A 13,454-nucleotide genomic window follows, 5' to 3' on the forward strand; every position below is an offset into this window, starting at 1 on the left:
TTTTTTTTTTTTTTGGCGGAACTGGGGATTGAACTCAGACCCTTGCGCTTGCCAGGGAAGCACTTATTCTACTGAGCCATCTCCCCAGCCCACTTATATTTATAACACTTAAAAAACTGATATTTATCTTTAGTTTTAATTATACAGATCTCTTAATTTCTTTAGAGACATTCAGATTTCTGCCCAGAATTTGTGCTCCTTAAAGAACCTTTACCATTTATTAGTAGTTTAGGTCTGCTAGGAGTAACTGCTCAGTTTTAGCTCAACTGGGGAGGTCTCTGTCTCACTTTCTCATCACTGGGACACAGTGATGGTGGGAGGTTTAGTTTTGCTTCCAGTTTGCAGAGGTTTCAGTCCACAGCAGGCAGGAGGGCAGAAGGGGCTTAGCAGAAGAGAACGCCCATGATGTGGCAGGCGAGTAGCAGCAACTCCAGGGCAAGAGCAGCCGCGCCCACAGCGACCTGCAGCTTCCCACCATGCCTCACCTCCCAGCATTCCCCTTTTTTATCATTGTGTTCTGGCTCGCATAGTTTCTAAAACGGTCTACTATATTTCTTATCTTTATTCTTTTTAAAATTATGTCTCTTCTCTGACTGCCTTCCAATTTTTCTCTGAATTCCAATTTAAGTATGATACATCTAGGTGGCAAGTGGACAGATGAGGGGGACAGAACAGGGAGAAAGAGGAGAGGGGAGGAGAGAGGGACAAGAGAGATCATTCTGCTTCTGGCTGGGAGTTGAACCTGGATGTGTGGATAGATTCCTCTCTCTCTCGCGCTAACTCATGGCCAATATTATTCTGCCCACGCAGCATCCATGTCCGTGATCCCAGCTACCTGAGAGGCTGAGTCAAGAGGATAAATAGTATTGGAAGGGAGCAGAAAGGTATAAATGACACACGACTGACAATATATTACTAACTGCTAAAGCCAGGCAAGAGCTAATAGTGGCCCTTTATACTGTCCCTTCTATTTTTAGAAAATTATTGTAATACAATTTTTGCTTTACTTTTAAGTCACTATGTTGATAAAAGTGTGAGGAAACAGAAGTATTCTTTTATATTTCTGGCAAGAATGTAATCTGGTTTAAGGTTTACAAAGGAAATTTAGCAGTGTCTACCAAAATGAAAAATCCCATATTCTTGGATCTAGCAGTTTCCTTAGGATATAGCTTGACTATACAAATACCCTACACATTCCATTCATGTTCAATAATACAGTAGTTCTCAAAGCTATACACATATCCTTCTACAAAAGCTATGCATACAAAGTAATTCACGCAATAGTTGTTAATATTAAATAATTAGAACAAAAATATTCACTACAGGGACTGGTTAATTAACTTATGGTATATTCATAAAATTAAGTATTTCAGAGTCAATTTAATGACTTTGATGAAAATCTTTATATTGAGGAAGGATATCCATATTTAAAAAAGTGTAAAATAGTGTGAATAATATATTAATATTTGTCTATAAAGCACCTCTGGAAGGAAACTCAAGAAAATAATTAAACTATAGGCAGCTAGATATAAAAGGTAAGGACATCTCAATGTATATTAATCACAGTTTAAAAATTTTAAACCATTAGTATATATTATCTACACAAAATTTCAATCAAAGGAGAAGTAACAGATGGCTTTGTTAGGTTTGGCTCCAGGGAGGCAAAACTGAAAAAATGGAAGTCAGGAGGGAGGCAGAAGTTCCTTCCAGGACCCCTAAAACAGAAGCTGTGCCTCTTCAGCAATCCCTGGCACAGGGCAGTGCTTTTTCCCCTTATCAACTTGCCCCAGTCTTTGGGCTCTAATAACCGACAAGCTAATAACTTGCTACAGTTGCTTAGATCTGGGATCATCACCCTCCATCTCTAAATCTACATACTATTAGCTTTGAAAGTGGTCCTAAAAAAAAAAAGAAAAAGAAAAAGAAAGTGGTCCTAAGATAAAATAACTTACCAAGTATGGCTTACATGTTCCTAATTAGATCTTCTCAAAAAGAAAATAATAAAAGTGAATGCACGGGAAGGAGGCTCACTAGCTGCTGCAGCCGCGGCTCCTCCCTTTGCTGGTTGCTGCCATCCGCCACCATGAACTGCTGCCCTCTGCCATGTGCCACTCTGCCTTGGAGTCAGCAGAGTATGGGCCAAAACCTTCACTAACTCTGAGCTACATACACCTTTCCTTCCCTAATTTTGTGTGTCAGGTATCTTGCCCCATAATAAGAGAAAAGTAACCAAGACAACCATCTACTTCTAAGGAACAGTTGATCATTCTAATATAACAAATACACCTCAATTTTGTGCATTCATACTGACCAAGAAAATTATCAAGCTTTCCTTAGATTAAATACTCAATATTATTTTTCAAAACCATATAAGCATATTCCTCTAAGTTCTAATATATACTAATGTGAGTGAACAGTATGTCTCATCACTATCACTTTCCATCCTCACCAAAACAAACATATTAATGAATTATTTCCTTATCTTTTTGCCCATAAAACTACGGTCTCAACTATTTTACAAAATGAACAAAAGGTACAATAAATACCAAAATTAGAGACATAAAGATACTGTCAGAACTTTCACTAAATGAAATGCTGCATTTGTAACTACAACCAACATAAACAAATGCAGGCAATTTTATCTAATACTGACTTTATGGGGCTGGGGAAATAGCTTAGTGGAAAAACACCTGCCTTATATTGCCTTTAGCTATAACAAATCCTGAAAACAAAATCCTCTAATGTTATGGTAAAGAACAAAACAGTGCTGACAAGATTTATAAGAGAATGGAATTATGACCAGCAATTACCCCAAAAGGAATATCTCTTTTTATAAAGACAGAAGGTCACCTACCATGCACAGCAAAATTGGAAAAGGTATTAAGGGCTGGTCCACATAGTAAAAAATCAGTAAGAATGCCATGTATAGTGCTGTGGAGGTGGGATATACTGATACGGACCCCAACCCCATGTACCTGTATAGTTAGCCATTCTTCCTTTGACTTCCAGCCTGTTTCCTACCCTGGTTGAAGCCTAGCAAAGCAGCCAAATTTGCTTGTAACAGTAGAAACTGAAGTTAGGACCAAATGCCATGTTTGCAACATAGTACAATTAACAGCATAATCAAAAACACTTAGTATCTACCATTACATACACATTTTGGCACAGGCCATAAAAGTCTAGCTACTCTAAATAAGAGACTAATTATTACCAGCTAACCTCCTTAGCTCCTTGAAAAAGAAGTCTTTGGTCTTCTAGGCAATTTGACATTTTAAGATAAACACTTCTTGTCTTTGCCAATGCATACAGAAATACTCCTAGCTGAGCTAGTTCACTGCTCCAATGATATTTATAGACTTGAAACTGTTACGCAAATATCTACTGTCCTCCTGGGCATGGTGGCACATGTCTGTAATCCCACTATGCAGGAGGCTGAGGCAGGAGGATCACTGTGAATTCAAGACCTATGTAGGCTACAAAGTGAGCTCAATCAAGGCCAGGTGCACAGTGAGACCCTGCCTCAAAATAAATAAATAAATAAATAAATAAATAAATGGGAAATATTTACTGCTCCACAACTCATCTCTTTACAGAGTGTTGAAATCTACAAACATTTATTTTCATTCAGACAAAAGATGTCTGGGATAGCAGTACTGAAATTTGCTTTTATTTTACATAAAATTGGCATGTTCTGTCTTCCCTGGCCATATAATTTCAAGGTACAGTATTTAGCTTCACTTTAACTGTGAAACTTAGAAATCAATCTAAAAACCAAAGAATATAGGTGAAAGATTTATACGATCTGAAGAGAAACCAGAGTATAAAAAAACCAAAGAATATAAAAGGACCGCTTAGAATTTAACTTAAATTTGCCAAAATCTTGCTTCTCAATTATCAGTTTTTTAATCTATAAAGACTGAAGTTTCACTGTAATTAAAATACCTACATATATACAGAGAAAAATATTCATTTCTTAAGAAAATACAGCTCACAAAAACAGTCAACTTAGGTGAAATTAGACAGTATCATAACCAACTTATTTAAGACAGTTGTCTCCATGACTTCATTTTCAAAGCATCTAAAGATACTCAAGCATGAACAAAAACAGAATCAACTTTCCTTGTCTGTATAATGAATGACTTAATAATGCATTCAAGCACATGTTAACATATAGTTCTAATTATGTTAACAGAATTTTAACATAGTTTTTAGAGCCTCTTCAGCCCATGGATGACAGATCTGTAATATAATTATAAAGCTGATATTAAAAAAATATTTTTTGGGCCTGGGGAGATGGCTCAGTGGCATAAGCGCTTCCCTGGCAAGCGCAAGGGCCTGACTTCAATCCCTGGTTCCGCAAAAAAAAAAAAAAAAAAAAAAAAAAATTTTTTGGCAGAACCAGGGATTGAACTCAGGCCCTTGTACTTGCCAGGGAAGTACTTATTCCACTGAGCCATCTCCCCAGCCCCTGTTATAAACCTTTATGAAGGTGGATATATATACCAGACAATAGTGCCAAAGAATATAGTAATCTACATGTTGCACATGCAACATGTATTTTATAAATATATAGTAATTATACACTCATTTTTATGGTTTGTGTCTAGCTGTCCCCACAAAGCCTCGTTATGGTCATAAAGGTTTTGTAGAGGTGGCTGGATCGACAGTGTTTGACCTTGGAATAGATTCACAGTGCAGAGCTAAGATCAAGGGCACTAGGATTAAGAGTGTGAGTGATACCCACCCTAAGCAGCCTGAGTAAGATATAAGGCATAGAGGCCAGGCAGATGGCTAAGTGGGATAAGTGCTTCCCTGGCAAGCGCAAGGGCCTGAGTTCAATCCCCAGTTCCACAAAAAAAAAAAAAAGATATAAGGCATAGAAAGAGCTATGGTGACCCTTCCTATCTTTGGTACCTTTCTACCACCACGAACGTTTCACCTTTGCGGGCGATGCTTGTCAGTCATGCTGCCCTTCCTCAGAGCCCAGCTGACTATGGAATGAAACCGCCACAAACCGTGAACCAAATAAATGCTTCCCCTCTAACTCTGGGTGTTGGGGATTTTATCTCAGCAACAAGGGAAAAGTAACCAAGACATTTACATAAGAGAGAATCTGACATATTACACAATAAATCCTTTAACTCACCTATATACCTTTTGATGTCAAGTATACAAAAAAATTAAATACATGATATAAATATACAAAGTAATTCTATAAACAGATACTAAATGCAATTCTGTTAACATCCTGACTTCCTGCCCAAGTCTCTTGAATGTTCTATTTGTCTTACTTAAGAGGTTCTTCTGCTCCTTCTTTCCTATCATTCTTTCAGAGCTCAGCAAATAGCTCCCTCAGAAATGTTCGCTAACATCCGAGGCCAGGTCAAGTTCTGCGTCATACTCACCCATTCCACACCACCATCATCTCCACACTGCAAGTGTACAATAACATGATGCGTATTTAGTACCTGTCAGCTCTGTAAGGTCTTTGAGAATGTGACTTTATTTCCTATTTTTATCCAAAGAACCAAAAAACAGACAAATAATTATAGAATATTAGAATAATTTTCTGGTTATTATTTAGGTAAAGTAAACTGTAACGATAGACTTACTACTCTTAAAAGCAGCCCTAAGTTGCTACTTCCTCATTTTTTCTTCCATTTAGAAAACACTATTTACTTTTCCATTCAGGTAAGTTCAAATAGTGTCGATAGTTTTCCTTCAAAGAACATTACTATTTAAGAAGTAACCTAGATCACTAATTTCTTTTACTTAGCATCTTTATCTTATATAATATTCTTACTGCTTATAAATAGTTTTTTTTTTCTTTTTTTTTGGCAGAACCGGGGATTGAACTCAGGCCGTTATGCTTGTCAGGGAAGCGCTTATTCTATTGAGCCATCTCCCCAGCCCCAATAATTTATTTTTTAATGCTTATTTTATTTTCCTAAAAAATGAATAGACAATAGCTAAAACTGGTAGCCTATAAAATCAAATATTCTTTTTTTTTTTTTTTTAATATTCTTTGTAGGTAGCATCTACTTTACCCAGCCAGTGCTCTTTCCTACTGCCTCACATATTTCTTGAGGAACTGCCCACCTCTCCAATATTGCCATCATTCTGAGGGAGACGTCAATGAAGTACCCATCTTTCTCCTAGTCATGGAGCAGACTTGTTCTCAGACTGCGCCGAAAACCTTACCACATTCTATTCAAACAAGTCATTAAGCCAAACGCAAGGCACACAAGGCAGTCTGGATCAGAGATCTTCCCAAGATTTTCTGGGAGGGGAAGTGATGATGGTCATGGAGTAGCAGGAATTCTGTCCCTTGTTTAATAAACTAAGCTCAACCTAGGTGTCACTAAGCACCTCTGAAAGAAAGTTAAGAGAAAAGAAAAACAGATGCAAAGAGAAAACAGTCAGATGACATTTTATTCTCTGGATTCAGAAAATCCTGAAACAAGGTCTGGTCCTTGCTTCTCCCTGGTGAAATGCTTTCTTTAATAAATCTCTCTCACTTCCCCCACCTTCCCTATCTTAAGTAAGATTTTTCAATGACAAAAAGTCCTAACCACTCCTGTCTTCCTTTCTGCATCACAAAATGAATACCAAAACCAAAAATTTTTTAAAATATCATTAAAAACTGCCTCACTTTTATAAATCTAAACATCACACTGTATTCTAAACTTTTCTTTCCTCCTACAATTTTAATTACATACCAACAATTTTTTTTTTCCAAAGGGACTTTTTTTGGTCTTATTTTTACTATTTTCTTTTTTGGTTCCGGGAATTGAACTCGGGGCCTTGCGCTTGCTAGGCAGGCACTGCACCACTGAGCCACATCCCTGGCCCATACCAACAAATTTTTAAAGAAGACAATGTACATAGACCCTTTTAAATTTTTTTTTAATGTGTTTTACATCCTTGATAATTTTTTCAATACTGCAACTTCTAGCCTTCCTCCAGAACTATAAATTTTAACCATTATATTTTGTTATTTCCACCTCAGTTTCATATCTCATTCCTTTCACATAGTATGACACTGACACTTCAATACTATATTCTCAGATGTCCCTGAAAATGTTATAGATTTTTTTTACACTCATTTTAATTTTTTTGGTTGGTAACTATAGCATTATCCTTCCAGAACATTTTCAGTTTGCTTTCACTGTGGCTTTTTTCACAATGAATATATTCTTCAAATATCTGATGATTCTTGAATATTCACTAATATTTAAAAATAAGGTCATATATGGTACTCAGGAACTCTATGAGAATGTCTGAGGTTTCCTGATTGATCAGTTTTCCTTTCGGATAATTAAGTAGTCAGTGATTTCAATGAGAAATCCTTAAACAGCATAAGGTTTAGGGGCACTGATCCAATATCACTGAATTTCTTAGAGGAAAAGAAAGTAGTAATACTATTTCACCCATCCAACCCTGGTTCTAAACCCTGGTACTTGGCTTCAATAAAAAGAGGCAATTAAGCACTTCATCTGCATTCTAAATGATTTCACTCTCTACTCAGTACTTCACGTCTTGCATATTTCCATTCTATACTTCCTACAGGGAGTAATCAAGGCACACCGGTAGGTACCCTTCTACAAGACAAACAATTATCTCCTTCAAGCTCCTACATGCTTTTTAAAAAAGTATTTTATGAATTATCAATATGTACATACATAAAAATAAATAAGACAATAAGAGTTTCACAAATAGGACTTACTCTGATACTCCCGTAATGCTAATAAACAACTGCACACGCCACCCTGCAGCTGGGGTGCAGTGTGAGGCTCCACAAGCATAAGCGAATGCTGCTGTCACTTGCACTCCTATATGCCACTCCTCCATCCGCTCCCTCGGCTCCAAAACACTAAGGCTCACTTTCATTAACTGAACATCCTTCTCTACGAACCTAGCACCGTACTTTTTTTTTTTTTTTTTCTTTTGTATTTTAGGAAAGGATCTACAGGGTGTTCAGGGTCTCACTACTAGACTGGACTCAGGGTCTCACTACTAGATTGGACTCGTAGTGATCCGCCTGCTTCTAGCCTCCCAAGAGCTGGGATTACAGGCGAGTGCCACCACGCCCAGTCTCATTCGCGGTCTCAGCACGCCCCAGGGATGTGGCCAGCATGGCAGGCTGGGGATGGAACCCCTGGTCCCTGTGCCTGCTTGTAGACGCTTTAATCCACTGAGCTATTTGGCCGGCCCTTGTATTTCTCTATTTTACTTCTTTATTATAATTTTAGAGGGCTTCTAGGTGGGCAAAAATGAAAAACCCAAGTGTGTAGTTTATAATCTTGATTTCAAACTTCTCCATAAGCATGTTACAAAGGGATTTCCTAAACTCTTTTTGGCCTGCTTTGAAGTTCCTCGTTCCTCTCTGCTAATTTTCACAGCCGCACTGCTGTGCTCAGGGACTCAGTATCAGAGCTCCAATGTGCTCTGGAGAATTAAAAGCAAGCACAACAGTGAACAGAAGACTCTGGGTATCACAATTTCCTTTATCTATAAGACTAAAAAGAAAACTGTTGTTAAATATTCAAAATTAAATTTAAATACTTAAAGGAAGAAGTGAAAGCTGCTTTTTGAGGGAAGGCTTAAATAAGGATTTTTCCTCAGAAGAAATAATCAAAAGCTAATGCTGAAATACATCAAGGTAAGCGAAGTGTTTATAAGTAAAGAGTACTTACACAGCAAGACTACTCAAAACATACTGTACGTGCTCACATTCATCCGGGAACGATGCGCTGGCTGATGTGAAGCAACAGAGTGCGGTCTGGAGAACTTGAAGCTGAGGCAAAGGCACCTGCCATCTTCCAGCGTAATCTTCAACCACCTGACAAGGAAGTGATCCAAAAAGTACATTACTACTGAAAGTGCTCATAACTCTTCAAGTTTTAAAATGTGGATAAAACCATATTAAAATATTAATTCAGCACAAACAACAGAAGACTTTGAGGAAGTCTTGTACGAGCAGATTCATGGTATAACTGAAAATAAAATCAATTATTATCTTTGAAAACATGGAAATGAAGTTTGTGAATGATTATAATGTTCAACTGCCGATCCTCTACCAAATTTTGTTTCATTTTTGAGAGAGTATCACTAGGCAGTTCAGACTGGTCTTCAACTCATTATGTAGTCCATGCTGGCCTCAAACTGATAGCAATCCTTCTGCCTCAGCTCCTAAGTGCTGGGCTTACAGGCAGGCAGCACCACACTGCATCCGCAGATTTTGCTACAAATGTCTTTACTTCCACATCCAGCTTTCAGTTCTCACTCTCTAGGAAAGCAAAGAAAAGTACAAGCTATGCTGGTCTCCAATAAGATAACTCATTCCCAACGACAGAAGAAAAGGAAAAGAAGAAAGATATAAGCAGTGGTTCCCTGTTCTAACCTTTTTCCTTCATTAGTCTTTGATAGGCTCTACTGTCTCCTTCAGGGTACCACACCACTTTTTGTTACACAAAAAAATAGTTGTCTGACAATCTTTCACTTTTTATTTTAGGCCTCTCATAGTTTGCACTAATTCATGTTTATTTATAAGGTTATTCATTTCTTCTTCATGGATTAGGTTATTTCCTTAGAAGAGAAGCTTTCTGTTTCCCTAGCTTTTGTCAGCAGCACTTCCCTAATTCCACAAGGTGCAGCTACCACTTTGCCAGGCCTGCCTGAGTCCAAATCTAACACAATAAAAGTCTTTCTGGGCAATGCTCCAATAGATCAGCTACAATAGATCAGCTATCCCTCAAAGGGACAAAAAAATTAATAAATTTCTGTATATTCTCTACTGTATAATATCAAGCCAAGCATTGCTAATGCATTATAACACTCTTCGAAATACTTTCCTTAACATATAAAGTGATTATAGCACATTGTCCTATTACTTGGAAAGTCCTCTCCTGTCTTATAACTGCTTTCACAAGCTTTCAGCTAATGATGGCTGACACCATGAAGTCATACTGTGAATGTATTTTACCAGGCCATGGTGCAGACAGCCACAAATCTTCCCTTTTCTTTCTTTTCCTTATTTTAATAGGTGCAAGTCTCAATGATGGATAGGATGATCCTGAGGTTTCTGCAAACACACAGGAATGGTATTTACCTAGATCTTAAAAATAAGCTCTCTCTATAATTCTAAATTCTTAAAGAAAGAAAATTATCACAAAAATGGAGGATCAAAGTCAGGAGTTTTTTATGGACAGGTAGAAATCCTCTTCTCAGACTGAAGGACAGAATAAATGTTATTTATAGAGACTGTATCAATACCAATTCAAGAAGCTATACACAAGGCAAGAAGTAAGCCACAGAGAGAAGTTACTACCAAAGCAAGGTGCTAGAATACCCCAACAAGCCTGCAGCAATTTCTCATCATTCAGACACAGAAGGAGAACACATCTTGTGCAAGAAATGACGGTGAACCTGAGATCTTTCAATGGTGATAACCTGCTGTGGCCTAAGTGCCTGGGTTCATTACCACTCGTATATACTATATAATGTCTGATAACTAATTGTTCAACATAAATTAATTTCAGAATCTACCCAGGCTCATTCTATCAAAACTATCAAAATGTTGATTTAATGTAACTATTTTAACTTAAAATTACATTATTCAGAAACTTCAAAATACATCGTTGTTACAGTTTCTGTCTAGATGTCCCCCAAAGCCACATGCAGTCATGGGGTAGACTAGAGATTATGTACTGACTCATGGTGCATACTGGGATTATGGGTGTGAATGCTACACCCACCTGAGGTGGGTAGCCCACATACAGTATAAGGGAGAGAAAGCGGCTTACTCTCTGCTGCTGTTCCTCCCAGTTTTACTCTTGCTCTTTTGCTGTCTTCTGCCACCAATTGTTGCTCTCTGCATGTGCTAATCTGCCACTGAGACAGCTGAGTATGGACTAAAGCTTCCACAAACTGAGCTAAATAAAGCTTTCCATCCTTAGTTCTGAGTGTCAGGTACTTTGCCTCAGCAACAAGAAAAAATTAACCAAGACAGAATCTGGTACGAGAGGAATTGGGTCATTGCTGTGATTTTGGTTCAAGAGCCTTTAGGAATGGCTTGTGGGAGGAGTTTTGAAAGGTTCAGAGATGTTCCCTAAAGGCTATTCTGTATGGGAGATTCTGGTCAGAGTTCAGAAAACCAAAATGGTGATAGAAATCCTGCCAGTAAAGAGCAGGCTCTGGAGACTTCTGCTGGGAAGAAGGACTGCATTGGTTATTAGACTCCAGATGACGTGTGCTACATATAGCTTGGCAGACAGTCTGCATTCTGCTCCTGTCCGGAAACAATGCCTGGGACACAGATTAAGGACAGTCTGGCAAAACACATTAATCTGGCAAAAGAAATTTCAAGGCAGTTCAGTGTTGAGACGGTGGCATGGTCATTGTTGGGAGCTTTTATCCAGACTTATGTTAAGAATCAAAGGCAAAGTGCCCAAAAGAATTATGTAAAATGTTGCCAGTTTGAGAATCCAACAATATGCTGTATACAAGAAACACACTTAAGTCAAAAGGAAATTTACAGTCTGAAAGTGAACAGATGGCAAATAATACTCCATGCAACAGGAACCAGGAAAAAAGCAGCTATTCTGGTTGCTAACAATATTAACTTCAAACCAAGAATGATTAAAAGAGAAAAAGAAAGTCACTATAAACTTGTTAAGGGAAAACTGCAAGAGGAAGAGATAACAATCAAAAATATATATGCACCCAACACAAGAATGCCCAGCCATATAAGACAAATTTTAACAGACATGAAAAATCATATGAGAAATAACACAATTGTAATGAAGGACTTTAACACACTGTCAAAGAGATTAATCAAATAGGCAAAACAAACTAGCAAAGAAATCACAGAACTAAACCAAACTTATGAAGAAATGGGTTTAACAGACCTTTATAGAGTGTTCTATCCAACAGTAACAGAACACATTCTTGTCAGCTGCACATGGGATGTTCTCCAATACAGACCATATACTAGCACATACAGCATTGCTTAAGTACACTGAAATTATCCCATGCATATATCCCATACACTGACCATAGTGTAATGAAACTGGAAATTACTGACAACAGAAACAGCAAAACCTCTATGAACACATGGAAATTAAATAACACCCTCCTCCTGAACAATCAATGGGTCACAGATGAAATTAAAGAAGAAATTAAACAATATTTACAATCAAAAGAAAATGCAAACACAACTTACCAGAAGCTGTGGGAAGCAATGAAAGCTGTTCAAAAGGGACACGTATAGCGGTAAATTCTTACATAAGGAAAACACAATGACCCAAATAAATGCCATTATGTTGCATGTCAAGCTCCTAGAAAAAGAAGAACAAGTCAAGCCCAAAGCTCAAAGAAGGCAGGAAATTATAAAGACCAGAGCAAAAATTAATGCAATGGAAATGAAAAAAAAAAAAAACAACAACCCACAAAGAATTAATGAATACAAGAGTTGGTGCTTTGAAAGAATACATAAAATTGATAAACCCCTAGCCAACCTTATCAAAAGCAAAGAAAGAGAAGAAAAAATTCAAATTCATGCAATAAGGAATGAAAGGGCAAAATCACTACACATCCTATAGAAATTCAGAACATCAATACCTTCTTCCAAAATCTTTACTCTCACAGAAAGGAAAACACAAAAGAAATGTACAGATTCCTAGATCCATATGAATTACCAAAACTGAATCTAGAAGACATAAAAATTCTGAATAATCAATCTCAATGAAATTGAAAGTGTAATCAAAAGCCTAACAACAAGGTCAGCGGACAAAGTGCCTCATCGGCAAGCACAGGGACCAGGGTTCAATCACTGGTCCTACATGCCATGCCAGCCCTGCCCCCTAGGCACGCCCAGGGACCAAGTCCATGTGTGGTGGCACATGCCTGTAATCCCAGCGCTGGGGAGGCTGAAAAACAGGAGGATCACTACTAATCCAATCTGTGTAGTGAGACCCTGTACTAAAATACAAAAGAAGAAAAAAAATTCCCATCTACTGAGGAATGGATTTTTTAAAATGTGGTATTTTCACACAATGGAGTATTACTCAGCTATAAAAAAAAAGATAAACTCAAGGCTTTTATAGGTGAATGTATGAAACTAGAGACCATACTTATAAGTGAAACAAATCAGATTCGCATGTGCAAATGTTTTGTATTGTCTGACCAGTGTAAGAACATGATAGTGGACTGAGGAGATGGCTCAGTAGTCTAAGCACCTGCCTAGCAACTACAAGGACCCAGGTAGGATCCCTGGCACTGCATGCCACGCCAGCTCTGCCCCCTGCATGCTGAGCAGGCCAGGCCACCGAGACTGGGTATGGTTGTGCACACCTGTAATCCCAGTGCTGGAGAGGCTGAGAACAGGAGGATCACTAGGAGTCCAAGCTGGGTAGTGAGACCCTGTACCAAATACACACACACACACACACACA

General features: G+C 38.0%; 1 protein-coding gene across 5 annotated transcripts in view; it reads right to left on the minus strand.

Moving 5' to 3' along the window:
* Znf654 (zinc finger protein 654) overlaps window positions 1-13,454 on the minus strand; it is a 139,819-nt gene that overhangs the window by 59,774 nt on the left and 66,591 nt on the right. For 4 of the 5 annotated variants that reach the window (XM_023719236.1, XM_023719235.1, XM_023719234.1 and 1 more), the window contains exon 2: window positions 8,697-8,842. In XM_023719236.1, the coding sequence (XP_023575004.1) occupies window positions 8,697-8,842 (146 nt within the window). The remainder of the gene's footprint in view (window positions 1-8,696; window positions 8,843-13,454) is intronic. The other variant, XM_023719237.1, reaches the window with a different exon arrangement.

Source organism: Octodon degus, unplaced genomic scaffold (genome assembly GCF_000260255.1).
Source record: "Octodon degus isolate 3935 unplaced genomic scaffold, OctDeg1.0 scaffold00066, whole genome shotgun sequence".
In the NCBI taxonomy this organism is placed as follows: Eukaryota; Metazoa; Chordata; class Mammalia; order Rodentia; family Octodontidae; genus Octodon; species Octodon degus.